At 40.8% G+C, this 26,107-nt stretch overlaps 1 protein-coding gene across 1 annotated transcript; it reads left to right on the top strand.

Moving 5' to 3' along the window:
* Positions 1-932: 932 nt before the first annotated feature.
* Positions 933-2,343, top strand: LOC122005148 (mitochondrial uncoupling protein 5-like). Its single transcript, XM_042560077.1, has one exon. The coding sequence runs from the start codon at positions 1,200-1,202 to the stop codon at positions 2,169-2,171; it is 972 nt and encodes a 323-aa protein (XP_042416011.1). The 5' UTR covers positions 933-1,199; the 3' UTR covers positions 2,172-2,343.
* Positions 2,344-26,107: the final 23,764 nt, after the last annotated feature.

Here is a 26,107-nt window from a genome sequence, read left to right as displayed (position 1 = left end):
CGCATTTGCTGCCGCAGACCCTCGACCTCTCGACTCATGCTGCAAGAATCCATGTGATAACCAGTTGATCCTGCCCGTGGAGGCTACCATAGATGTTATCATGATTTCATGGTTTGATGTCCTGATAGACTTAGTCATAATTTCGGGGTCTGAGGTTATGACATGCTTAGCCGTGATTTGTTGCCAAGGCTGTCACCGTTTAGTCCCCTATTTTGTGCCAATCGCGCCCACGAGATCAGTTGCTGCAGCCTGATTGCAATTTTATGGACAGGAGGCTGATTTGGCCACGATTTCAAGACTCGTAGACGCTGCGGCCAGCTTGCCTGCTACTGGCAGCCGCGTTTGGAAAAAAATTTGACCTTTGGTAAATATATAATTTGATTTGTTTGTAAAGTATTATTTAACTGAAGGCGTAAATTGCCTTTTTTGTTTATTTAATATATAAAAAAAAGGCTCTAGTAGTAAAAAGATCGCGTCCTTAGGCAGCTGTCAAAAGTTCTCGAAATGAATAATTCGCTACTCGTACGTAGAATCTCCCAAACCCAATCCTTCTATAGGAGAATTTCTGTGCCATTGCGGGACCCGATAATTCAGCCAATGCAGGACAGGTTTGTGTTGAAGTAGGCGAGAGCAATCGAGAACAACGTGGAAGGCACATGTTTTTTGGGCGTACCAGTCGCATCGACTGCCCGATCAGCGGGATCTCGGAAACCGCCGATGGGTCAGGCGACCAGTTCAAATGGACGGTCGAAGTCGACGACGGTAACGCAGCCCCGACCGTCAGATGTAATCAACAGACAAACAGCCCTAGAAAATTATTTCCGCGTCGAAAGCAAAATTTGGTTACGAAACGTTCGGAATTCGCAAGTGGAACCCTACCCTGAGTCGGCCTCCCCTTCGTCGTCTTCCTCCTGTGCTATATAAATTGCGCTCTCCGCCTCTTCCCCAACTCGTATTTCGCAAGCATCATATGTCTCAGCGGCCCAGCGTCCCTCACTATTCTTCCATAGCCTTCTCCCACCACTCTCATCTCCTGGTTTCCAGTGAGATGAACTCCAATTCCAACTGGTTATAGTTCTTCTTCTCTCTCGGATTGTTCGAAAGGAGGCTTCTTTCCCAGTTTTTTGGCAGAAATTGAGCATTTTGTTCGCCAATTTGACCTAAAGTCGTGCCTTCTTTCTGCCCTTTGTTAGCGAGAGATGGGAGCCAAAGGATTTGTAGAAGGGGGCATCGCCTCGATTGTGGCCGGTTGCTCCACCCACCCGCTCGACCTTGTCAAGGTCCGCATGCAGCTCCAAGGCGAGACCCTCAGCCCCGCCGTCTCTGCCCTCCGCCCCGCCGTCGCCCTCCACGGCAACCCCCGAGTGGCCGCTCTCCCACACCCCCACATGACTCTGCACCCGCCGCCCCGCCCCGGTCCCATCGCGGTCGGAGCGCAGATCCTCCGAGCTGAGGGGCCCTCAGGACTCTTTTCTGGGGTCTCCGCCACCGTCCTCCGCCAGACCCTCTACTCGACCACCCGGATGGGCCTTTACGAGATGCTCAAGAAGCGATGGTCCGCGTCCGCCGACGGCGGTTCCCTCCCGCTCCACCGCAAGATCGCGGCAGGCCTTGTCGCCGGCGGCATCGGCGCCGCGGTCGGCAACCCCGCCGACTTGGCCATGGTCCGGATGCAGGCCGACGGGCGGCTTCCCCCGGCGGAGCGGCGCAACTACCGGAGCGTACTCGACGCCATCGGGCGGATGGCCCGGCAGGAGGGCGTCGGCAGCCTGTGGCGCGGGTCGTCACTGACGGTGAACCGTGCGATGATCGTGACGGCGTCGCAGCTGGCAACATACGACCAGGCGAAGGAAGCGATCCTGCGGCGGCGCGGTGCGGGCTCGGACGGGCTGGGCACGCACGTAGCGGCGAGCTTCACGGCCGGGCTAGTGGCTGCGGCGGCGTCGAACCCGGTGGACGTGGTCAAGACGAGGGTGATGAACATGAAGGTGGGGAACGGGGCGCCGCCGCCGTACACCGGGGCGGTGGACTGCGCCCTAAAGACGGTGAGAGCGGAGGGGCCGATGGCGCTCTACAAGGGCTTCATCCCCACCGTGTCCCGGCAGGGCCCCTTCACCGTCGTCCTCTTCGTCACGCTTGAGCAGGTGCGCAAGCTGCTCAAGGACTTCTGATTCTTGCTCCGCTGCCGACAGCCCACCATTGCTTCTGCTACTAAATTCTACTGCTTCCATGAGATGATGGCGATAGAAATAAAGCAATTAAGCATTCATACATGCAATAATACGATTTTGTTATAGGTTTTGGTTTTAGCATTAAACTTGAATGATATTTTACGCTGCGAAACCTTGATTAGATCTACAAACTTGGTTTTAACGATTCAATAGTTCATGGGTGTTAGATTGAACTACAATTTCTTAAAGTGTAATATTGTTCCGATTTAAAGTAAGTTACTATGTGACGCGGGAATAATTCGGTGAAAGGATGGAATGATAGTGACGTGGTAGTTAAGTAATTACTATTCAAAAAAGGTAGATTCGCTACCTTAGCGGTCCCCTAGTGTCGGTCCCACGGATATGGAGGGAGGTTCATGCAGGTACATAGGCCATAGGCGCATGGCGGGGTAAACCCCAGGTCATCAGTTCCTGAGAATCGACCCCTGACCATTACGCCAGAGATACTATGCGTCCACCGTCTGTGCTACGCCCTGGGGGCATGGTAATTACTATTCAAGATTTCATGTCCAGGTGTTTTTTTTCTAATTCCGATCGATCTTTTAGTCGGTCGGATCTAGGGTTTAAGTCCCCTTCTCTCTGACATCATCCCAGTCCTAATTTTAGTTGACTTTTTAGTCAATCAGATCTAAGGCTCGGTCCTTTCATTTTTCTTGGGCAAAGTTTCTAATCTAATATTGATCAGTTTTACTCCTAATCGGCCTTCTAGTCGGTTGAACCCCCAGAAGGATAATACTGTCAGGGAATCACAACAACTTGTCAGAAAATAAGGGTGCAAACGAATTGAGCTGGCTCGCGAGTTTTTCGAGTCGGCTCGAAAAATATTTGATTCGTATTCAAATTTATCGAATTTGAGCCGAACTTGAACATGTTCAAACTTTTTTTTTAGCCGAACTTGAGTCTAAATTATATTGTTCGATAGTTCGTGAGCCTTAATATTTTATTAATATAAGTTAAATATGTATTAAATAAATAAATTTGAGCCTTTCGAGTAGCTATTTTCAAACAATAATTTGAATAGTTGATGTGCAAAAACCATAAGTGCACTATTGTCATCAAGTAATAAAATTTACAAAGTTAATTCCACGAGGATTGAATTTTAAATGCTAGTTGGTTCTACATTTCGAATTTAGATAGACAAAATTGATAGATGTATGTTTTGAGATATTTGAACTTAAATGTGAAAGTAAAGCAAGTAAATTGAGGAAGTCCTTAGTTCAAAAGATGTTCTTGGTCGAAGGTTTCATTGTAATGATGGATGTTGTACTACGAATTGGCCCATTCATAGTCCTCTGCTTGTATGTTTACAAGATAGTCTAAACATCTACCGAATTTCACCTCGCAACGGTGTATCTGAGTGCTTCCCCTATCAGTAACTAAGTATGTCATCAAGTGAATAAATAACTTAGAGAGTACGGATTTTCAGTATAGTACCTTCTGTTACAAGGTCTCCCCCGAGTATACGTTTCTAAATTATGTAGGTCACTTGCGTAGCATATGATTAGGGAAAATCCATTAGGTCAAATGATAGACTTATCCATACATAGAATCGTCCTCCGTTAAGAGATTGCGTTCCATATAGAAGGATAGTTACCTTAGATACTCAACTCCAAACAAGTATCCTAAGGTCATGTCGAGGTATATTAGAACGCACACTCAAAAGAAACGACGATTTATGCATCTGATCAATGAAAATTCAGGTTTACGTACAATCCCGATATAGACACACAGCAATGTATTTAATTCAAAATTGAGATCTACGCATACAGAAATGCAATCTAGATAGATAAATTCATATTCAAAAGGGAAAGCCTTTATGCAAGTATTTCAGCAAATAGAACAAGTGCATATAAGCTTCATCAAACTAGGGAAATGGCAATTCCATAGAGTTTACATCATTTACACATTACAATTACATCATACGTCCTAAAACAAATAAAATCTATTCCATAATAGCTAGAAATGTAATCCAAAGACTCGTAATAACAGAAATCCAAGAGGAGGAGGAAATCTTAACCTTTGATGTCGAGTGAAGCCTTTCTTGGCGTGCTAACGAGGATGGAGCAGCAGAACGGCCTCGGATCACCTAGATGACGCCTTTGGATGAGAATTTGATCTAAATGGTCTCCTTCCATCCACCAAAACTTCGCCTAATGTGGAGGAGATGAAGTGCCTCTCTTATAAAGGTGTGGCACGGAGTGGTCGTGCCTCTAGGCACGACTTGGACATGATTCCAGCATATGGCCATGTTGTTTGGCACAACCAGAGCCAATCAATCTCGGCCACAAGTGGTTGGCTGTACCAAATGGCACGTCCCCTTCTCTACTGATGGCTCCTTGGTCGTGCCAGAGCCAGTTTGGCTCTGTCCACACGGCCAAGCCGTGTGGTTTGACACAGCCGAAGCAAAGCCTCTTCTTAGTCGTGCCAATTGGCACGACTCCTTCAGAACTGCACTTTGAAGTTCACGGTCGTGCCTCAAGGCACGATCAAGTCCAATTTGGCTCTGGAAAATGGCATGGAAAGCTTTTGGCCGTGCTCTAGGACACAAGTTCTCTCTCTTCTTGTGTTATTTCTTCTCTCTAGCTGTGCCATTTGGCACGACCATGTTTTTTTTGCTTCCTTGCTCGTGCCTTTGCACATGGCCACCATTTGAATCTTCTTCTGGTCGTGCCTCAAGGCATGGCCAGGACCAGTTTGGTTCTGAAATGATATGGGACTCCAATCCTTGCTTCATTTGATCTTCATTTCCGTCTTTAGAGTTATTTTCCTCTCCAAACTGCTCCTAAATGTCAAAACAAGCAACTGAGTAGATCTCTGGACGCAAAGTAGTAATTATGTTGAAATATGATAGAAAAGGGTGCAAAACATAGATCATAACCAAATGAATACAAAAAGATGTGCGTTAAATGATATAAAATAACATATATAATCTACGCATATCAATAGTTCGCGAGCATGTTCGAATCTTTCAAGTCGAACTTGACCTCGAGCCCTAATTTGAACCGACATCGAACTAAAAATTTTGAATTTTTCGAGCTTCGAATCGAGCTCGAACACGAATATATCTATTTCGAGCTGAATTCGAACATTAGATTTTTACATATTCAGCTCGATTTAGTTAGTTTACACCCCTATCAGAAAGTAACAGATATTCGTTAGGGAATATTTCAATACTTTGCCACATACAAACTGTGGAACCCTTCTCTACCCAATGAAAGTCCGTTGTACATTTTCTTTCACCCGACACCCCTTGGCATGCAACATTCTCTGATGTTTTATGATTACGAATTGATGTGGTGATGAGATAAGGGCGGTAGAAGGGAGGGCATTGGTGTCATTTCAAGTTTCTAGGGCTTTGGTTTTAAAAGGGGCCACTGTGCACGGGAGAGGGAGAGGTTTTTTCTCTGCCGCCAGCCAAGGAGGGCTTTCCTCCTTTTGACGCCCTGAGCCGGCGACGACGAGGCGGCCGACACTTCCTCCCCCTTCGCCTCTACCCTCTTCCTGTTGGATTGAGAAGCGCTAGAGGGGAGGGGTGAATAGCGCTCGTGGCTATTTCGCGTTTTGGAATCGTAAATTTGTTCGAGTAATGAAGCAGCGGAATAAATAAAGAAAGAAATAAACAAAGCAAACACAGAAGACATAGATCGTTTACTTGGTTCGGAGCCTGTGGCGACTCCTACTCCAAGGCCCGCGATCGTTGATCGCTTACTGTGGGCAACAACTACATCGCGTAAAGAGTTTATACAAAAGGTAACTTACAATAAGTGCAATAATTGAAGAAAACTTATACCGACGACAGAATCTTAAAGTAGCGGAGCTCCGGGTCGTTCGAAACTTGTAGCAGCACTTCTGGGTGTTTTTGAGGCAGCGCGTTGTAGCTTGATCACTTAGAAATTATTGTACTGAGCCTCTGCCTCGAACCCCCTTTTAAACAGTGCTGGAGACGCCTCCAAGCCTGTCCGAGGTGCCTCCAGGCCGCCGAGTCGCACACGTGGATCAACTCTGATCTAGTCGCACCTTATCCCATTGAAGGCGCCTCCAAGCTGCTCCAAGGCGCCTCCAACGCCTGGTCCAAGGCGCCTTTAGCTTCCTCTGAGGCGCCTCTAGCGCCTCTGGACAGCTGGCTTCGGCTAGCACCCGAGGCGCCTCGGACACTGTTCATCCGAGGTTAAATGTGCTCCTTTGTTCCTGCAAAATGTGTTAGTCCCAAACGCAAAACCCTACAAAACAAAGTTAGCACAAAAATATGATAAATGATATCGACAGTCATCGTACTGTCCGGGTCTGACTTCGGATTTCCAACCGGAAACCCTAGGTCGACCCAACACCTAGTGTTCCCTCTACGGGGAACGCGTCCTCACCTACTCCACTCAGGAGATTTACCTGTTGCCAGTGCGATCCTCTAGATCGACTGGACTTTTACTCAGCGTTCGAAGCTTCCGGACTTTCTGCTGGATTTCCGCTTCCCGGCCCGTCCAGTCTTTCACCTGGTTCGCGACACCAGGATTTTCCACCTAGGGTTACCCCCCCCCAGGACTTTTTCCTGAAGCTCTCGACCCGCCAAGACTTTCCGCATAGGGTTACCACCCCCTATGACCTAGGGTTACCACCCCCTAGGGTTTCCACCTGCCTAACTGCAGCTAGGACTTTTGCCTAAGTATCACTTAGGATTTTCCTGCAAGCTCCATTGTTAGGACCAAAAGTAGCTAGAGGGGGGGTGAATAGCTCGTCGCGTGCTCGTTGCTCGGCGTTGCTTGTTTCTTCTAAGATGTGCAGCGGAAAATACAAAGAAACAAATCACACAACGCTAACAAGGTTGGTTTACTTGGTATCCACCTCACAAGAGGTGACTAGTCCAAGGATCCACACCACGCACGCACCCTTCACTATGAAAACACTCCTTTTCGGTAACTACCGAGGGCGGAGAAGCCCTACAAGACTCTCAGTACAAGAAGAAAGGAAAGGGAAACAAAATACAAGCGCAAAGCTTACAATGAGTACAGAAAACCCTAACCCTAGCTTCTCTTCTTGCCTTTGATCCGCCTCTTGACTTGGAAAGCTTCCAAGATCCTTCAAGAACTGGCGATCTGATCTTTGAGAGCGCTGTGGAGGAGTTGGCGAGAGATCTGGAGTGAATCGGTGAAGAGATACTGCAGCCATCGCACGCCTGCAGCTTAAATCGACGCCAACGGTCGGAACCCGATCGATTCAAATGTTCCCAATCGATCGGGGAGGCTTTGGATCGATCCACGGATCGATCCAGAGCGCCTCTGTGCTCTAGGAAAAACGCCTGGATCGATCCACGGATCGATCGCGCGAAGCAGCCGCGTCCCAATCGATCCACTGATCGATTGGGACATCTGGATCGATCCACGGATCGATCCAGAGGCTTTCTGTTCGCTGGGAAAAGCCTGGATCGATCCACTGATCGATCCAGCTCCTGGATCGATCCAGCACTTGGTTTTTGCCTAAAACCAAGTTCCAAGACTCCCAAACCAACATCCGGTCATCCTTGACCTGTTGGTACATCATGCCTAGCATCTGGTCACTCCCTTGACCTGCCAGGACTTCCCACCAAGTGTCCGGTCAATTCCTTTGACCCACTTGGACTTTTCTCGTCATGCCAAGTATCTGGTCACTCCCTTGACCTACTTGGACTTTCCTATTCAGATGTCTGGTCAATCCCTTTGACCTATCTGTATTTCCTCGTGCCAAGTATCCAGTCAATCCTTTGACCTACTTGGACTTCCCAACACCAGATGTCCGATCATCCTTGATCCATCTGGATTTTCCCTTGCCTGGCTTCACTCACCAGGACTTTCACCTAGCTTCACTCACTAGGGTTTTCCATCTGCCTAGCTTCACTCACTAGGTCTTTCACCTGGCTTCACTTACCAGGACTTTCACCTAGCTTCACTCACTAGGTCTTTCACCTGGCTTCACTCACCAGGATTTTCCTTCTGCCTAACATCCCAGTTAGGACTTCCCAGTCAAGTATTCGGTCAACCTTGACCTACTTGACTCTTCTTCAATTAACATCTTATTGTCAAACATCTAAACTCAAACCAAGACTCAGCTTGGTCAACCAGGTCAACCTTGACCTGAGGGATGTTGCACCAACAATCTCCCCCTTTTTGATGTTTGACAATACCACAATAACACTTACAATACCACATGTAAGTTAGGCTAATCTCATAGCCTCATTCTTCATGCCACTAGGTAATGAAAGCATAAGTTAAGCTCTTCATTCTCCCCCTAAGAGGGCAAACTCCCTCTTAGATAATGAAAGCCTAACTGACTCCCTTTCACTAGTCTTTTCATTCTCCCCCTATTGGCACACATCAAACTCCCCTGTAGGGCACACTCAACCCATCTTTAGGCACACATCAACCCATGCCTCAATTTCGGGTATACTTCAACAAATTCATTGTTGAAAGACTCTCCCCCTGAAGAGTTGCTCATCGTTGTTCACAACATCACTCGTTGTGATCAACACGATAAAGAAGGTCCCATACCCTTCATTCATCCTTAACTTCTCCCTCATTGTAGACAAATACTCAACCCTGAGCATTTTCTAACCACGTGAGTTCCCACTTGAACTAATGAGGATATCCACTCCCCATTTCAAGTTCAAAAGCTCATACATGAGCATTTTCCTTAAAAGAAGGTTAACCACCTTCCAAGGTTCATGAAAAGATAATTTTTCATGTCTTTAAAGAGTCCCTCCCCCTAAAGACATGGTGGTAACTTCTGTCATTGCACCAACAATGACTTGGAATCCCTAAACCTTTAGGAACCCCAAATTTAGAAGTTTTGAGGTTCAAATATTCAAAATTTGAAACAAACCTCAACCTAAACTTCAACTTAGCCTTCCTTAACCAATCCATCCTTGTTTTCCACACGAAAACACCCGTTTTATGTATACAAATGTATTTTTAGGGGTGTGGAATGGTTACCTAGACTCAATTGGGTTTAGAGTGCTGAAATCAGACCTTCCCAGCCAAAATCAGCATCCTGGATCGATTGGAGTTGGGTTCCAATCGATTCAACCTATTTGAATCGATCCACTGATCGATTCAGACTACCTGGATCGATCGGCTGATCGATCCAACGATCTTCTGCTCGCGGGAGAATTGCCTTCTGAATCGATCCACGGATTGATTCGGGCACTCCAATCGATCCATGGATCGATCGGAGCTCTGATAGTTGCTGAAATTCCATTTCAGTCAACTTCAGAAACCCCTAGAGAATTCTACAAAAATCCAGAAATCATGAAATTTCGTGTAGACATTATTTAGGGCATACTTAATCATGGAAAAATAGTTTTCTATGAAAATACATCATATTTTCAAAGATTGACACAAACTTGAAAACTTACAAAAACTTTAGTGTTTTCTTCAAGTTTGTGTCTAACTATTCAATGGTGATTACTATCAAACGACAGCCTTCACCAAGGTTTTCCAAAAACATTTAAAAACATTTTCAAAACCAATATCCCATCATGTTCCTTGGGCATAATGCACATGACTTGTACATTAGCTTTCCCAATGATGGGAAAACACATAACTATGTGTTTTGATGAACCTAAAACTCAAAAGAATGCACTAAATCAACATCTTGAGTTTTGTTCATCTTCCTAACATCTCACTTGTATCTAATGTACACTAAAACACGTACAAGTCACCTTATAGTCCTTGTGAGATGTGAGATTTTGGTTTTGCCCAAATCTAGGGATCATGCATATCTATCTAGGCATTCTAGAGATATTAGACATCCACCTAGGATGTCACTTGTCAATAATTGTTGTTAAATGCCATTTGTCCTTAATTACAAGGAAATAAACTAATGCATGACAATGTTATGGCATACATCAAAATAAAATAACTTTCAAAAGAAATATTCCTATAACTACATGATGTATGAATGTCATGACATGGTATTTTTGGATTTTGCATAATAAAACATGAATGCAAAAATAGACATGATGTCATGGTATATGATGGGCAAACAATCATGGCAAGATTTAGCATAAATAAAGTATTCCTAGATTAACTATCTAAGTATCCTTAAAATCTTAGCTAAACTTACAACTTAAACCTAGATTGCCCTAAAGTGCTTCAAGAAACTGCCAAAGCCTAAATTGGCATTTCTAATTCCCTTGATTAATGTATGCCAATTGAAAGTAAGCATATCCTCAAATGTTGGCATATTTCATTTTTCCACAAAAGTAGCACTTTTAAATTAAGGCCCGGATTGCCTTAAATTTCCTAAGAACATACCAAAATCCCAACTTGGTAGTTCTTATGAATTTCCCAATATGTGCCATTTAAGATTAAAATCATTTTTTTCACCATTAGGCACATTTTACTCTTTCAAGGAGTAAATGATAATTCCATTTCATTTTTCAAAGGTTAACAAAAACCTTGAAAATGCTCCTTGAGTGTCAATTTCCTCAAAGTTGGGTTAACTACCCTTCTAATCGGAGTTGACACTCTCTAACCCATCTATGGGGTAGAGAAGATGCTCCTAGGAACCCAACACCTATTGGTGCTCCTTGGATGCTCTAGGTATTCACTAGGGATAACTTCCCTAGATACCTTCCTAGTGACCTTGTTTGGCTTCTTGGAGGCCTTGGTCACACTTTCTAGGTCAACTCTAGGGATAGCCTCCCTTGTGACCTTGTTTGTGACTTTCTTAGACTTCTTAGAAGCCTTAGTCACATTTATTGCAAAAATACTCTTAGGGATGACTTCCCTAGTATTTTTGGCTTGACCACTAGACCTAGGGTTTGTTCCATAACTATATGGAACTCTATGGTAAGAGGGCACATCCTTCTTAGCCTTTGGTTTGTATCCCAAACCTCTATTGCTATTTGATGGCTTTGATTTTCCTAACCCTAAGTTATGCTCATTTTGCCCTAATAGGATATTTTTCATCCTTTTTAGGGTCTTTTCAATTTTATCAAGTCTTGACCTTAAGACTTGATTTTCTATCATTAAGTCCTTAGGTCTTGATCCATGAGCATTTTTGTTTCTAGGCTTGTATCTAAAATCCTTAGAATTATTGCCTAGATTTTTACCTACATCCCTAACCTTAGGTGTAGTAGTCTTGGCATGTAGGGTCATATGCTTTTCCTTAAAGCCCTCATGCTTCCTATTCTTATGGTAAATTGCATTAAAATGATAAAACTTAGAACTATCATGCTTTTTACCATAATGTAAAGGGATAGGCTCAATAAAAGATACCTTCTTCTTTACCTTGGAGGCTCCCCCTTGACTAGTGCCTCCTTGAGCCTTGACCACCTTCTTCCCCTTGGGACATTGACTTCGGTAATGCCCCTTTTGATTGCAAGAGAAGCATATAATATGCTCCTTGCTCTTCTTTGTGTTAGGGGTGATCTCCTTGGGCTTCACCTTGCCTCTTTGTGCCACTTGGCCCTTCTTCTTGGCCAATTTAGGGCACTTGCTCTTGTAGTGTCCATGTTCCCTACACTCAAAGCATATAATATGATTTTTATTATTAATTGAAATATTTATACCTTTGCTTGTAGGGGTGGCATCTTTTCCTTTGGATCCGGAGGTAGAAGCTTCCTCTTGATCGGACCTTGATTCTCTTCCATTTGATTTTTCTTGACTTGTGGAGGTAGAATCTTCTTCCTCCTCTTCGTCTCTTGACCCGGATGTAGAAGCTTCTCCTTCTTCTTGATCCGGCGTCACCAAGGATTGCTCCCCCTCAATCCTAGAGGTGGAGGCTTCATCATCTTGAACATGAAACAAGGAGTATGCTCCCTCCTTGTTCCCTTCGTTGCATTCCCTTGAGGATGAAGCTTCTTGGATTTCCTCTTCTTCGGAGGTTGAGCATCTCTCAACCTCGGAGTCCTCTTCTTGGTCTTGCTCCAAAGAGTCACCCTCTCTGGATTCTTCATGATCTTGTACAGTGGAGGGGATCTCTTCATGAAGCTTGGCCAATTTGCTCCATAGCTCCTTTGCATCTTCAAACTCTCCAATTTTGCAAAGGATGGTGCTTGGCAATAAATTGACCAAAAGCTTGGTCACTTTGTCATTTGCCTCGCACCTTTGGACTTGCTCCGGACTCCATTTGCTTTTCCTTAGAACTTTGCCCTTTGAATTTCTTGGAGCCTTGAAGCCTTCCATTAGAGCAAACCATTGCTCTATCTCCATCATAAGAAAATTTTCGATTCTTGATTTCCAAGAATCGAAACTAGTAGAAGTGTATGGTGGAGCCACCCTTGTGTCAAATCCAAGCCCATCTTGGAATTGCATCTTGAAGTTGATCTTGATAAAGTCTTGAACTTGAAGAATTTGCTCCAACTTCTTCACCCTCTAGCTTTTCTTGATATGCTTGACCCTTCCGGCGATGATTCCGGTGAAGAGCAACCTGGCTCTGATACCACTTGTTAGGACCAAAAGTAGCTAGAGGGGGGGTGAATAGCTCGTCGCGTGCTCGTTGCTCGGCGTTGCTTGTTTCTTCTAAGATGTGCAGCGGAAAATACAAAGAAACAAATCACACAACGCTAACAAGGTTGGTTTACTTGGTATCCACCTCACAAGAGGTGACTAGTCCAAGGATCCACACCACGCACGCACCCTTCACTATGAAAACACTCCTTTTCGGTAACTACCGAGGGCGGAGAAGCCCTACAAGACTCTCAGTACAAGAAGAAAGGAAAGGGAAACAAAATACAAGCGCAAAGCTTACAATGAGTAGAAACCCTAACCCTAGCTTCTCTTCTTGCCTTTGATCCGCCTCTTGACTTGGAAAGCTTCCAAGATCCTTCAAGAACTGGCGATCTAATCTTTGAGAGCGCTGTGGAGGAGTTGGCGAGAGATCTGGAGTGAATCGTGAAGAGATGTCGCAGCCATCGCACGCCTGCAGCTTAAATCGACGCCAACGGTCGGAACCCGATCGATTCAAATGTTCCCAATCGATCGGGGAGGCTTTGGATCGATCCACGGATCGATCCAGAGCGCCTCTGTGCTCTAGGAAAAACGCCTGGATCGATCCACGGATCGATCCAGCGCTTATCGCGCGAAGCAGGCGCGTCCCAATCGATCCACTGATCGATTGGGACATCTGGATCGATCCACGGATCGATCCAGAGGCTTTCTGTTCGCTGGGAAAAGCCTGGATCGATCCACTGATCGATCCAGCTCCTGGATCGATCCAGCACTTGGTTTTTGCCTAAAACCAAGTTCCAAGACTCCCAAACCAACATCCGGTCATCCTTGACCTGTTGGTACATCATGCCTAGCATCTGGTCACTCCCTTGACCTGCCAGGACTTCCCACCAAGTGTCCGGTCAATTCGTTTGACCCACTTGGACTTTTCTCGTCATGCCAAGTATCTGGTCACTCCCTTGACCTACTTGGACTTTCCTATTCAGATGTCTGGTCAATCCCTTTGACCTATCTGTATTTCCTCGTGCCAAGTATCCAGTCAATCCTTTGACCTACTTGGACTTCCCAACACCAGATGTCCGATCATCCTTGATCCATCTGGATTTTCCCTTGCCTGGCTTCACTCACCAGGACTTTCACCTAGCTTCACTCACTAGGGTTTTCCATCTGCCTAGCTTCACTCACTAGGTCTTTCACCTGGCTTCACTTACCAGGACTTTCACCTAGCTTCACTCACTAGGTCTTTCACCTGGCTTCACTCACCAGGATTTTCCTTCTGCCTAACATCCCAGTTAGGACTTTTCCCAGTCAAGTATTCGGTCAACCTTGACCTACTTGACTCTTCTTCAATTAACATCTTATTGTTAAACATCTAAACTCAAACCAAGACTCAGCTTGGTCAACCAGGTCAACCTTGACCTGAGGGATGTTGCACCAACATCCATGAACTTGTCAGATCACAACCCTACTTAACTTTGAACCCTTTGCCATTATTAAAATTTGGGTTCGATCGTCTGATGCTTCCCGCACCAACAATCTCCCCCTTTTTTATTATGGCAACTCAAAATTCAAAGTTAAGTAAAAAAAATGCATAAATAAATGTAAACATGCTTTAAAATAAGAAGTTTAAACAAAAACGTAAGCATACTTAAGTCACATGTTAAATACAAGCTAAAGACATTTTAAACTTTATAAAATTTAAGGTAAATTAAAGTTCTCGAAGTTAAGACTCCCCCTTAATAAGAGAACTCTTTTCCTTAATTTTTTAATTCTTATCCTTAATTTGAATTTTTTGTCCTATTCTTTCCCTTTGCCATATATCAAAAAAATTGTAGGAAAAACTTAGTAAAAAATGTTTAAGTCAAAAGTAACATTTAAAACACTTGGCTTTTAAGTCATTGTAGGGAAAATTTTGTAGGAAAAGCTTAGGAACATTTTGCTAAGGAAAAATAGTTTAAGTATAGAACAATTCAGTTTAGTCAAAATTTTGAAAACTTAACCTTTTTTAAAAGACTTTATTTTAAAGATTTTTCATTAAACTTAAAATTCTTTAAAAAATTATTTTCTTTAAGTATGAAAATCAAATTAAGTTTGGAAGAACTTTAGCTTTAAGAACTTTTTTAAGCACTTAACTTTTTATGATTCATTGTAAGCTAAATGTCTAGGAGGATAATTTTTGTTTCAACTAAATTTGAAGATTTAGTAAAACGTTTACTTAATAAAATACCTTTAGTCAATTTTGAAACTTAGATGAAATCTTTGGAAAAAAGTAAATTTTCAAACTCTGTTAAAAAAGCTTTGTTGGTAAATATTTTTTAAATTTTGAACAAGTTTTTTTTAAAAATAATAGTTTGAAAATAACAAAATAAACGTTACTAAATTTTCAAGGGATTTTGAAAAAATATTAAAATGTTTGAAAAAGTATTTAAATGAATAATGAATTTTAAAATACTTAACGGTCAAGGAGGAGCAATAAGTTTAAGCCTTAATGTCCAAGCATGAGTTGAGTTGATTACAATTTAATTAGGTTCTTTTGGTAAGGTATCAGAGCCCTAATGTGCAAGTTGAGTAACCCTAAAAATATCAAATACTTAATTTCTTGGCCACATGTCTAACCATCTAACTACTGGCTGATTGTCTAGAGGACAACAGCTTTCACTTGGTTAGTCAAGTTAAGTCAATATATCCAATTAGATTTGACTAGGGCTGGATGACTTGACTTGATTACTGTATATTAGGTATTTAACGTCCAGACTCATATTGATGCACAGATATAAGCATTCTTAAGTCCAAGCTAGCTGTACCCTATGCATCTCACACCATTCTATGTTTTTCAAGCACAATCAAGGTATACCTAGGTGTTTGTGAGATGCTCTGGCTCAATTTTAGGGGAGCATGATTTCTAGGGTAGAGACTAGGCTAAGTTCATATTTTGAAAATCTAAGAAAAATTGGGATTTTGAAAACAAACTTTTGCCTAGAATTTAGAAATCACAAGATGATTTTGAAAATAAGAATAACGTTTAAGAGTAAAGGTAGGAAACTGATTTGAAAATCAATACCTATTCTACCCAACACATTCCTATTTGCCTTCTAAGTGCACTGAACTCAAGTTCAGGTAAGGGTTTTGTGAAAATATCAGCTAGGTTTGATTTAGACTCAACATAGTTGAGTACAATTTCACCCTTGGCTACATGATCCCTTACAAAATGGTGTTTTACCTCTATATATTTGGTCCTTGAATGATGAATTTGATTTTTGGTTAGATTAATTGAGCTCATATTGTCTATTAAAATTTTTGTATTTTTGTAATCTAGTTGATAGTCTTTTAATGTATGCATCATCCACAAGAGTTGAGAGGCACACTCTCCTAGGACTATGTATTCAACTTCAGTGGTGGATAGAGAAACACAGTGTTGCTTTCTGCTTGACTAACTTACTAGGCACTGACCTAGAATTTGGAAGCTACCACTTGTGCTTTTCTATCTAGTTTACACCCGGCATAGTCTGAATCAGAATAGCCAAAAAGGTCAAAGGTGCACGTTCTAGGATACCAAAGTCCTACTTAGGATACCTTTAATGTACCTAAGTATCCTTTTAACATATGTTAGGTGCGACTATTTTGCACAAGATTGGTATCTTGCGCACATACCTACTGCAAATAATATGTCGGGTCGACTTGCAGTTAGGTAGAGTAAGCTACCTATTGCACTTCTATAATACTTTGGGTCTACTGGTTTTCCTTCTGGGTCAGAGTCAATGTTGATGTTGGTTGCCATTGGAGTATTTATAATTTTTGAATTTCCCATGCCAAATTTTTTAATTAATTCCTTAGCATATTTAGTTTGATAGATATAGATTCCATCTTTGGTTTGTTTGATTTGTAAGCCTAGGAAAAAGGTAAGTTCCCCAACCAAACTCATTTCAAATTTATTTTCCATTAGTTTAATAAATTCTTTTAAAAGTTTAGAGTTGGTTGAGCCAAAAATTATATCATCAACATAGATTTGGGCTATGAAGATGTCTTTTTTTACGGTTTTTACAAATAGGGTCGGATCTATTTGACCTTGGTTAAAGTCTTTGGATATCAAGTGGTTGGATAACCGTTCATACCATGCCCTAGGTGCTTGCTTTAATCCATATAATGTCTTTTTAAGTCTAAATACATGGTTTGGGTTGTCTAAGTCCTCAAACCCTGGAGGTTGACTTACATATACTTCTTCCTTAATAAACTCATTCAAAAAGGCTGACTTGACATCCATTTGATATAATCTAAACCCTTTATGGGCTGCATAAGCCAGTAGCATCCTAATGGATTCGAGTCTAACTACTGGTGCATAGGTTTCGTCATAGTCCAAACCTTCAATCTGGCTGAACCCTTTGGCTACTAGTCTTGCCTTATTTCTCACTATATCACCTTGATCATCTAATTTGTTCCTAAATACCCATTTGGTGTCAATTATGGACTTATCTACGGGTTTAGGTACAAGTTCCCAAACTTGGTTTCTATCAAACTGGGCTAATTCTTCCTGCATGGCAATGATCCAGTCTGGGTTAGGTAGGGCTTCTTCAATGGTCTTAGGTTCAATTTTAGATATAAGGGCAATCTGACTGTGGTTTCTATAGGAAGATTTGGTTCTGACTCCTAGGTTTGGATCACCCAAAATTTGGTCAGGTGGGTGAGAAGTACTTACTCTTGTTGGTCTTATATTTGGGTCAGAGGTTTGTTCCTCTAGTTTATTAGAGTTAGATTGAATTTCATCATCTTCAATAATTCTTGGGTTAAGATTTTCTGTATTATTTTCATTTGTTGTTTTATTATCTTCATCAAATATTACATTTATTGTTTCCTCGACTTTTAGAGTATGTTTGTTATACACTGGTTGTTGAATACCCTAAAAATATTCCTAGAGTTGTTTTTGATGAAAATTTTCCTAAGTAGTCTTTAGTGTTTAAAATGTGTACTTTACATCAAAAAACTTTTAAATAATTTAGATTAGGAATTTTATTGTAATATATTTCATAGGGTGTTTTATTATGAGATTTGTTAATTAAGATTCTATTTTGGATATAACATGCATTATTTATCGCTTCAGCCCAGAATTGGTTGCATAGATTGTATTCATTTAACATAGTCCTAGCGGCTTCTTGTAGGATTCGGTTTTTACGTTCTACTAGGCCATTTTGTTGGGGGATCCTAGGGCAAGAGTATTCATGTTGATACCCATTAATTTCATAAAATTCAGTAAAGTTGTGATTTTCAAATCCCCCCCCCCCCCGGTGGTCACTTCTAATTATTTTTATTTGGGTGTCTTTTTCATTTTCTATTAGTTTACAGAAGATTTTAAATACTTCAAAGGTTTCACTTTTATTTTTTATAAATTTTACTCAAGTAAATCTTGAGTAATCGTCGATTATCACTAAGCAATATTGATTTTTACTTAGTGACTTGGCTCCATATGAATCAAACAAGTCTGGGTGAATGAGCTCAAGTATGGAGGTTGTTCTATTTAGGTTGGTTAATTTATGGTTTGCTTTAGTTTGTTTACCTTGTTGACAAGCATTACAGGTTGAGTTTTCAATAAATTTTAATTTGGGCAAACCTCTAACTAGACCATTTTGACTCATTTTTTCAATGAGTCTAGTGTGAGTGTATCCCAATCTTCTGTGCCACAACTCACTTTCCTCTTGTTGTGTTAGAAAACACTTTATTGAGGATGTTGGTAGGTTAATGGTGTAGATATTATCTTTCCTAGTGCCCTTAAGTATGATTTCAGGATTATCAATATGTTTAACTATACATTCAGATTTTGTAAAGTGAACTGAATAACCACTATCACACAATTGATTTATACTGAGTAAATTAAAGTTAAAATTTTCAACTAGCAACACTTTTTGAATAGTAAAATCGGATTTGAGTTCGATGTTACCTCTTCCGATTACCTTAAGTTTATCGTCGTTGCCGAATGCAACAAACCCTAAACTCTTTAAGTTGAGCTTTGTGAACTTTAACTTATCTCCAGTCATATGTCTGGAGTATCCATTATCTAACATTTACTGATTCAATTCTTTATGTTCCTACACATAAAGCGTTTGAATTGAACTCTATTTGATGAAAAGAAAGTGAAGTGAGTAAGTAAGCATTATGATTGTGAAAGTTAATTAAATGTTGAGGACTAATTAAGTTGATTGAGGTTGATGAACTTTTTGAAAAGTATTTAAGTTAAATTAATTTTGAAAGTTAACTAAGATAATTAGATTTTTTGAAAAATATTTTAAGTTAATTAAATTTTTGAAAAATATTTTAAGTTGATTAAATTTTTGAAAACTATTTTAAGTTGATTAATTTTTTGAAAACTATTTTAAATTGATTAAATTTTTGAAAAATATTTTAAGTTAATTAAATTTTTGAAAACTATTTTAAGTTAAATAAATTTTCGAAAACTATTTTAAGTTAATTAAAATTTTGAAAACTATTTTAAGTTAAATAAATTTTTGAAAACTATTTTAAGTTAAATAAATTTTTGAAAAATATTTTAAGAATATTTTTAAGTTAATTAAATTTGAAAAATATTAAAATATTTAGATTAATTAATTTTGAAAAATATTTAATTTAATTCAAAAAATAATTCAATTAATTAACTTTGAAGGATAATTAATTTAATTTTAATTACGAATTTCAAATTTTAATTCAAATTTCGAATTTGAATCTTGAATTAGAATTAATTTAATTATAATTACGAATTTTAATTTCGAATTTGAATCTTAATTTAATTTTAATTATGAATTTCAAATTTTAATTCAAATTTCAAATTTGAATCTTGAATTAGAATTAATTTAATTATAATTACGAATTTTAATTCGAATTTTGAATTTTAATTCAAGTTTCGAGTTTGTATTTGAATTTCAAATTTGAATTTCTTTTAATTTCTTTTTCTTAGTCATCTCACCCGATCTAAATTTTCAATCAGGTAATCCTATAATTTTGTGAGATGAATTAGGTTCAATTTTAGGGTTTTGTTTAACTTTATGTTAGATTCAGGTTTAGATTTGGGTTCAACAAGTAGACATTCTTTGGATAAACTTCTGGGCTATGGTGAGTCACAAGGACATCATTAAAGTAACCATGCCTTTGAGGTTTTCCAAATAATCCTACCCATTGAACTTAGTACAAAACCTTGGTCTAACTGGTTAGGATCCATAAAAGGAAGCTTCGGTCAGTTCCACTTAGCCAAATGCACCAGGTCGAAGCCATATCTTCCTAGACATGCGATGACTAAGCTTCCCCAACGTACTATCATCCAATACTTCACCAGTATCGTGGGTCAAGTTAAACCTAGCTCAGTTTAATCTAACCTTAATTACCTTGTCGGGTAGTCTATTCTTGGTTACCATTATCGGGTGGATTAAGTTTGGAGGTGCCAGCTATTCTGGAGCCTTCCCTTGGATTTCTAAGATTTTGTAAGAATAAATTTGAATTTGGATTAATTTAATTCAATTTAATTTAAATTTTAATTTAATTTGATTTAATTTAAATTTTAAGTTAATTGAATTTAATTTTAATTTAATTTAATTTGAATTTTAAGTTAATTGAATTTAATTTTAATTTTAATTTAATTTGAATTAATTTGATTTTATGTTTATTGTTTTTCTTCTAGCTCCCCCTGGATCATAGCCTCGATATGGTCTATCGAGGTAATGTATTTGATCCTTAGGGACCCAATATTGACCAAGTCCAACTTGATTAACCAAGTTGGACTTGGGTACCCATGCTTGGACTGATTTATTATTTTTTCTATTTACTAAGGACAGGTAAGATCTATATTTTCTTTTAGTTTTATAACCTAGCCCAGTTTTGTTGTAAACGACTCTTTGTGTCCCAAGAATTAGGTCAAGCTTCTTGGAGCCCAAAGAGAACTGTTCTAATGCATTTTTTAAATCCTTAACCAGAGTTTTCAGACTGGAGTTTTCTTCCTCAAGTTTTTGAGCTTGAGTTGAATTTCCAGTCTGACTTGGGTTAGGCAAGGTTTTGTGGTTAGTCACTTCTTTAAGGACTGCTACTTCCTTTAGAAGTTACTTGACCTTTAGGTTTGATTTAGCTAATTTGCGTAGTAAGTAATTAACTAAATTATTAAGTTGAGGTACACTTACAGCGGTGTCAGGCCCTTCGGAAACGGATACGGATCCGTGGCTTCGCTCGAACTCGACTTCCGACTCGCTCTCGGACAGATTGATCTGGTCCCTGGCCATTAGTGCAAGTAGACTCATCTGATCGAGTTCGTTTTCGTCGTCCTCTGAGGAAGATTCGTCCCATGTCGCCTGTAGCACCTTCTTGCTCCAGAACGTGAAAATGGAGGGCACCGGTAATATCAACGTCACTATGAGGCCTAGGGAATACAAATTATTCAAGGAGTCAAGATGCGAGCGGCTTTAGAAAAATAAACTGCAGATTCTCACCTACGTCACACTCCTGTGGCCTCAAAGGAAGGACTCTCCGCCTCGGATGGAAGGTCCAAGAGGAAGTTGTTGGTGCGGTTAGCACTAACGGTCGAACTCAGGTTTTGATGAATGACAAAATAGATTAAGTTAGTTTTGTTGTTGATCTAACACTCTGACCGAGTGTGCAGGAGAAGTCCAAACAGGTCGATGGGTTGACAGGATGTCTGGCACGAAGCCCAGCTAGGTCAACGGGTCGACCGGATAGCTGACACGAAGTCCAAATGAGTCGACGGGCTGACCGGACGTTTGGCACAAAGTCCAGCTAGGTCGACGGGCTGACCAGATAGCTGGCACGAAGTCCAGACGGGTCGAAGGGCTGACCAGACGTCTGGCAGGTAAGTGGAGGTAAGTTACTGAAGGGGAGTGACTGTGAGGACGCATTCCCGGGAAGGGAACTTAGGCGCCGATCCGACTTAGAACCATCTCGAAACTCTAAATCGAGATCTTGACTAGATTCCGGTCTTGGAGAGATGGAATCTAATTACTATTTTTCTTATCTATAAAACTGTGCTAACAATCTATGTTGCAGGGTATAATTGTCTCGGACTAAAGTTTTTCTTGCAGGAAGGAGTCTGCTGGAAAACTTGGGTCCGGGCGCCCGGGGCATATTCTATCATCTTCGCGTCGCCACCACGTGGTGCCTCCTGGTTGGGTCGGTTACGTCATGGTCGAGGCGCCCTGAAGGTTTCAGGCGCCCCGAGCCTCCTATATAAGGAGGGTCAAAGGCGGAGCTCCAACAACAACTCAGAATTCTCTCTCCTGTGCTCCTGCGACGCTACGAAGCTCCGACAAACGCGCTGTTCTTATTTTGGTCTCTTACTTTGTCGGTATTGCTTTAATTTTTTTTATTGGCATTTCTCTGTACTTAGTTTGTAATAACTTTCGAACTTCTAGTGAATTGTCCATCGAAAGCACTCTTGTGTGCGGGCCTTGGAGTAGGAGTCGACATAGGCTCTGAACCAAGTAAAAGACTTGTGTTAGCATTGCTTTTACGTTTCCGCTGCGTACTTTACTCGATAATTTTTTTTATTATCGATATTCACCCCCTCTATTGATTCTTCACGATCCAACAAGTGGTATCAGAGCAGGTACCGCTCTGATTTGGTGCAACCACCAATCAGGCAAAGGGGGTGTTTTTTTTTAAAGAAAATTAGATATCGTTCGCCTTTCATTTTTTCCCTCCAAAAATATTTTTGAAAAATACATCGTCATCTTTTCACCGTTATTTAGTATTGACAAAATATTATATTTTCAAAAATTTGAAATAATTATTTTTTATATTTTAATAATATTTTATTATTTTTTTCAAAAATAGTGAAATACTATATTTTTTCTCCAACACTGCTAATCCAAGACCAAGTCTTTGGACTTTTTCTCTATTTCCTTGTGTGCAAGATCAATGTCTCTTCAAGAAGAACGGAACCCCCACGAAGCACCACCATACGATCAAGATTTCAACTACTAGAGGCAATTAATGGAATGCTTCTTAGGAAGCTTAGATTTCGATATTGTGCTAATATTGAGAAAACCTTTTCAGGACTCGGAAATGAACAAAAATGTAAGTAAAAGCATTTGTGATATTTTACCTAACAATGTTTTATGCACAGAGAGTATAAACCTTCTCTGTTACCTAAAAGAGTAGCGCGTTGTCGAAGCTTCGCAGCGTCGCAGGAGCACAGGAGAGTGGATTATGAGTTGTTGTTGGAGCTTCAGCCTTGACCCTCCTTATAAAGGAGGTTCGGGGCACCCGGAACCTTTAGGGCGCCCTGGTTGCGACGTAGCCGAGTCAATCAGTGAACTTCACCCGACGAAATGACGTTGGGGATAAATCTTTGCCTCAGGGCGCTCGGAACCATCCCGGGCGCCTGGACCCTAGTTTTCCAGCATCCTCCTTCCTGCAAGAAAACGTTAGTCCGGAGGCAAAAATATATAATACATATGTCCTGCAAAACAAAGTGTTAACACAGTTTAAGTTCAACAAGTAGAGTATGACTTAGATTCCGTCTTTCCGAGACCAGAGTCTAGTCAAGATCTCGACTTAGAGTTCCGAAATGGTTCTAAGTCGGATCGGCGCCTAAGTTCCCTTCCCGGGAATGCGTCCCCATAGTCACTCCCCTCCAGTAACTTACCTTTACTTACCTGTCAGACGTCCAATCAGCCCTTCGACCCGTCTGGGCTTCGTGCTAGCTATCCGGTCAGCTCGTCGACCTAGCTGGGCTTCGTGCCAGCTATCCGGTCGGCCCGTCGACCTAGATGGGCTTCGTGCCAGACATCAGGTCAGCCCGTCGACCTGTCTGGACTTCTCATGCACACTCGATCAGAGTGTTAGAAAACAACGAAACTAACTTAACCTACTTTGTCATTCATCAAAACTTGAGTTAGATCGTTAGTGCTAACCGCACCAACACTTCCTAGCGGGAGTGTTGGACTGCTCCTCCCACCCCAGATACAAATGAGTCACCGAACTATAGCCCGAACAGAAATAGGTCGCTTGATCCATCGTCAAACGCTTGATCGATTCACCCTTGTAGACCTGCAAGAAAGACGACAACTCAGATTTGGTTCATTCTAATTCGACTCATAAGGAGCTCAGCTCGATCGCTTGCAGGTCAAGGTCTTACTGTTGCTACAGTATTGTTAGATCCTTAGCCTTTGCCTCCCTAATCATGCGGGAGATCACGGAAGCTTGCGTCATTTTCAGGTCATATAGTTTAGTAGTCCTTTGTACTAAGTCTATAGAAGCTTTTTTCTTCATGATAAGTTCGGCTCGGACTTTGGACTAGACAATGTGAAACCCGTATGTTAAGGGGGAGAATGAAGGAAACTCTCATTAATGCTTTGACATGAAGAAGAAGTTGAGGTTATGAGATTAGTCTAACTTAAACGTATTGTTAAACATCAAAAAGCGAAAGGTTGTTAGTGCAATTTCTCTAGGTCAAGGTTGACCAGTTTGACTAAGCTTGAGTTAGCTCAAGCTTGAGTTTTGATGTTTGAATTTTGATGTTTGACAATATATGGAGATTGATGGTTAAAGTTTGAATAAAAGTCAAGTAGGTCAAGGTTGAGCAACAATGAAGGTTCCAAAGGGGGAGAATGTAAGCTTTAAGTTAGAAAATTCTCTAATATTCATAGGGGGAGATTATGAAACCCTTATATTAAGGGGGAGAATGAAGGAAACACTCATTAATGCTTTGGCATGAAGAAAAAGTTGAGGCTATGAGATTAGCCTAACTTAAATATATTGTCAAATATCAAAAATGGGGAGATTGTTGGTACAATTTTTTTAGGTCAAGGTTGACCAATTTGATTATGCTTGAGTTGGCTCAAGTTTGAGTCTTGATGTTTGAATTTTGATATTTGATAATATATGAAATTATAGGTACAATTATCTATTTGGGGAGATTGTTGGTGTAATTCCCCTCTAGTGAAGGTTTGACCAGTTTAATGTGAAGAAGAGACATGTAGGTCAAGGTTGACCGGATACTTGACTGGAAAGTCCTGACTGGAGGCTAGGCAAGAGCAAGTCCAATGGGAAGGTTGGCAGAAGATGAAAATCCAAGTGGGTCAGTGTTGACTGAACACTTGGTGTGAAAGTCTTAATGAGTAAAGTCGGGTAGTGAAAAAATTCTAATGAGTGAAGATAGGTGATGGGAAAAATTATGGCGAATGAAGGCAGGTGAAAACCCTAGTAAGTGAAGATAGGTAGAGGAAAATCCTTGTGAGTGAAGTCAGGTGAAAAGCCTAGTTAGTAAAGCTAGGTAGTTGAAAAGCCTTAGTGAGTGAAGCAGACAGATGGAAAATCATAGTGAGTGAAGTCAAGTGAAAGTCCTAGTGAGTGAAGCTGGACAGTGAGAAAGTCCTAATGAGTGAAGCCAAGCGTGTAGAAGTCCAAGTGGGTTAAAGTTGACTAGACACCTAGTGTTTGAAAGTTTAAATAGTATTCAAGCGAGGCCGCTCTTTACCAGACTCATTGTCGGAAAGGGCAACGAGGTAGAGGAAGAAAAAGAAGTTGAAGCCTTAATTTCAACAATCTAAAGGCTATCATCAAAAAGGAGCTCAACTTCAAGATGAATTTCTAAGATAGACTCCGATTCGACACAAGGATGTCTCCATGATTTACAATGATAAACTTCGATTCTTGGAAATAAAGGATCGAGAATTTCTTGATGATGGAAACAAAACAATAGTTTGCTCTAATAATAAAAGACTTTGAAGCTTTAAAGGATTCAAAAGGTATAATCCTCAAAAAGAGCAAATGGAGCAAGGAGAAAATTCAAAGAAGCGAGGTCAATGACAAAGTGACCAAATTATTGGTCAACCTATTGCTGAGCAATATTTTGATTCAAATCGGAGAGTATGAAGATGTCAAGGAGTTTTGAAGCAAATTAACAAAGATTCATGAAGTTCCTCCACTGTACCAAATCAAGAAGAATCCAAAAAGGGAGACTCATTGGATCCAGAGCAAGAGGAGTGGAAAGTTGAGAGATGCTCAACATCAGAAGAAGAAGAAAGTGAAGAAGGTTCATCCTCTAGAGAGCATGAAGACAAAGGCAAAGGAGTGTACTTCTTGTTCATGTGCATGAGGATTCAGATATTGAAAGATACTCAACATCCGAGGATGAAGATGAAGAGGCATCCACCTCAAAGATTGAGGGGTAGTGAAAATCATTAATGTTAGATCAAGAAAAAACCTCTACATCTAAATTAAATGGAGAAGAAAGTGTCACCCTTACAAGCAAAGAAGGTATAACTATTTTAATTTGTAAAAATAAAGATCACATCATTTGCTTTGAGTGTAGGAAAAGCGGACACTATAAAAGCAAGTGCCCTAATTTGACCATGACAACCAATGCAAAGGAGAAGTCAAAGAAAACACAAGCCTTAGTACATAGGCAAGGAATACATTGTGTGTTTCTTGTGCATGCAAAAGGGGTACTACCGGAGTCAATGCCCAAGGAGG

Source organism: Zingiber officinale, chromosome 7B (assembly GCF_018446385.1).
Source record: "Zingiber officinale cultivar Zhangliang chromosome 7B, Zo_v1.1, whole genome shotgun sequence".
NCBI classification, from domain to species: domain Eukaryota; kingdom Viridiplantae; phylum Streptophyta; class Magnoliopsida; order Zingiberales; family Zingiberaceae; genus Zingiber; species Zingiber officinale.
This window is presented reverse-complemented; position numbering and strand designations above follow the sequence as displayed.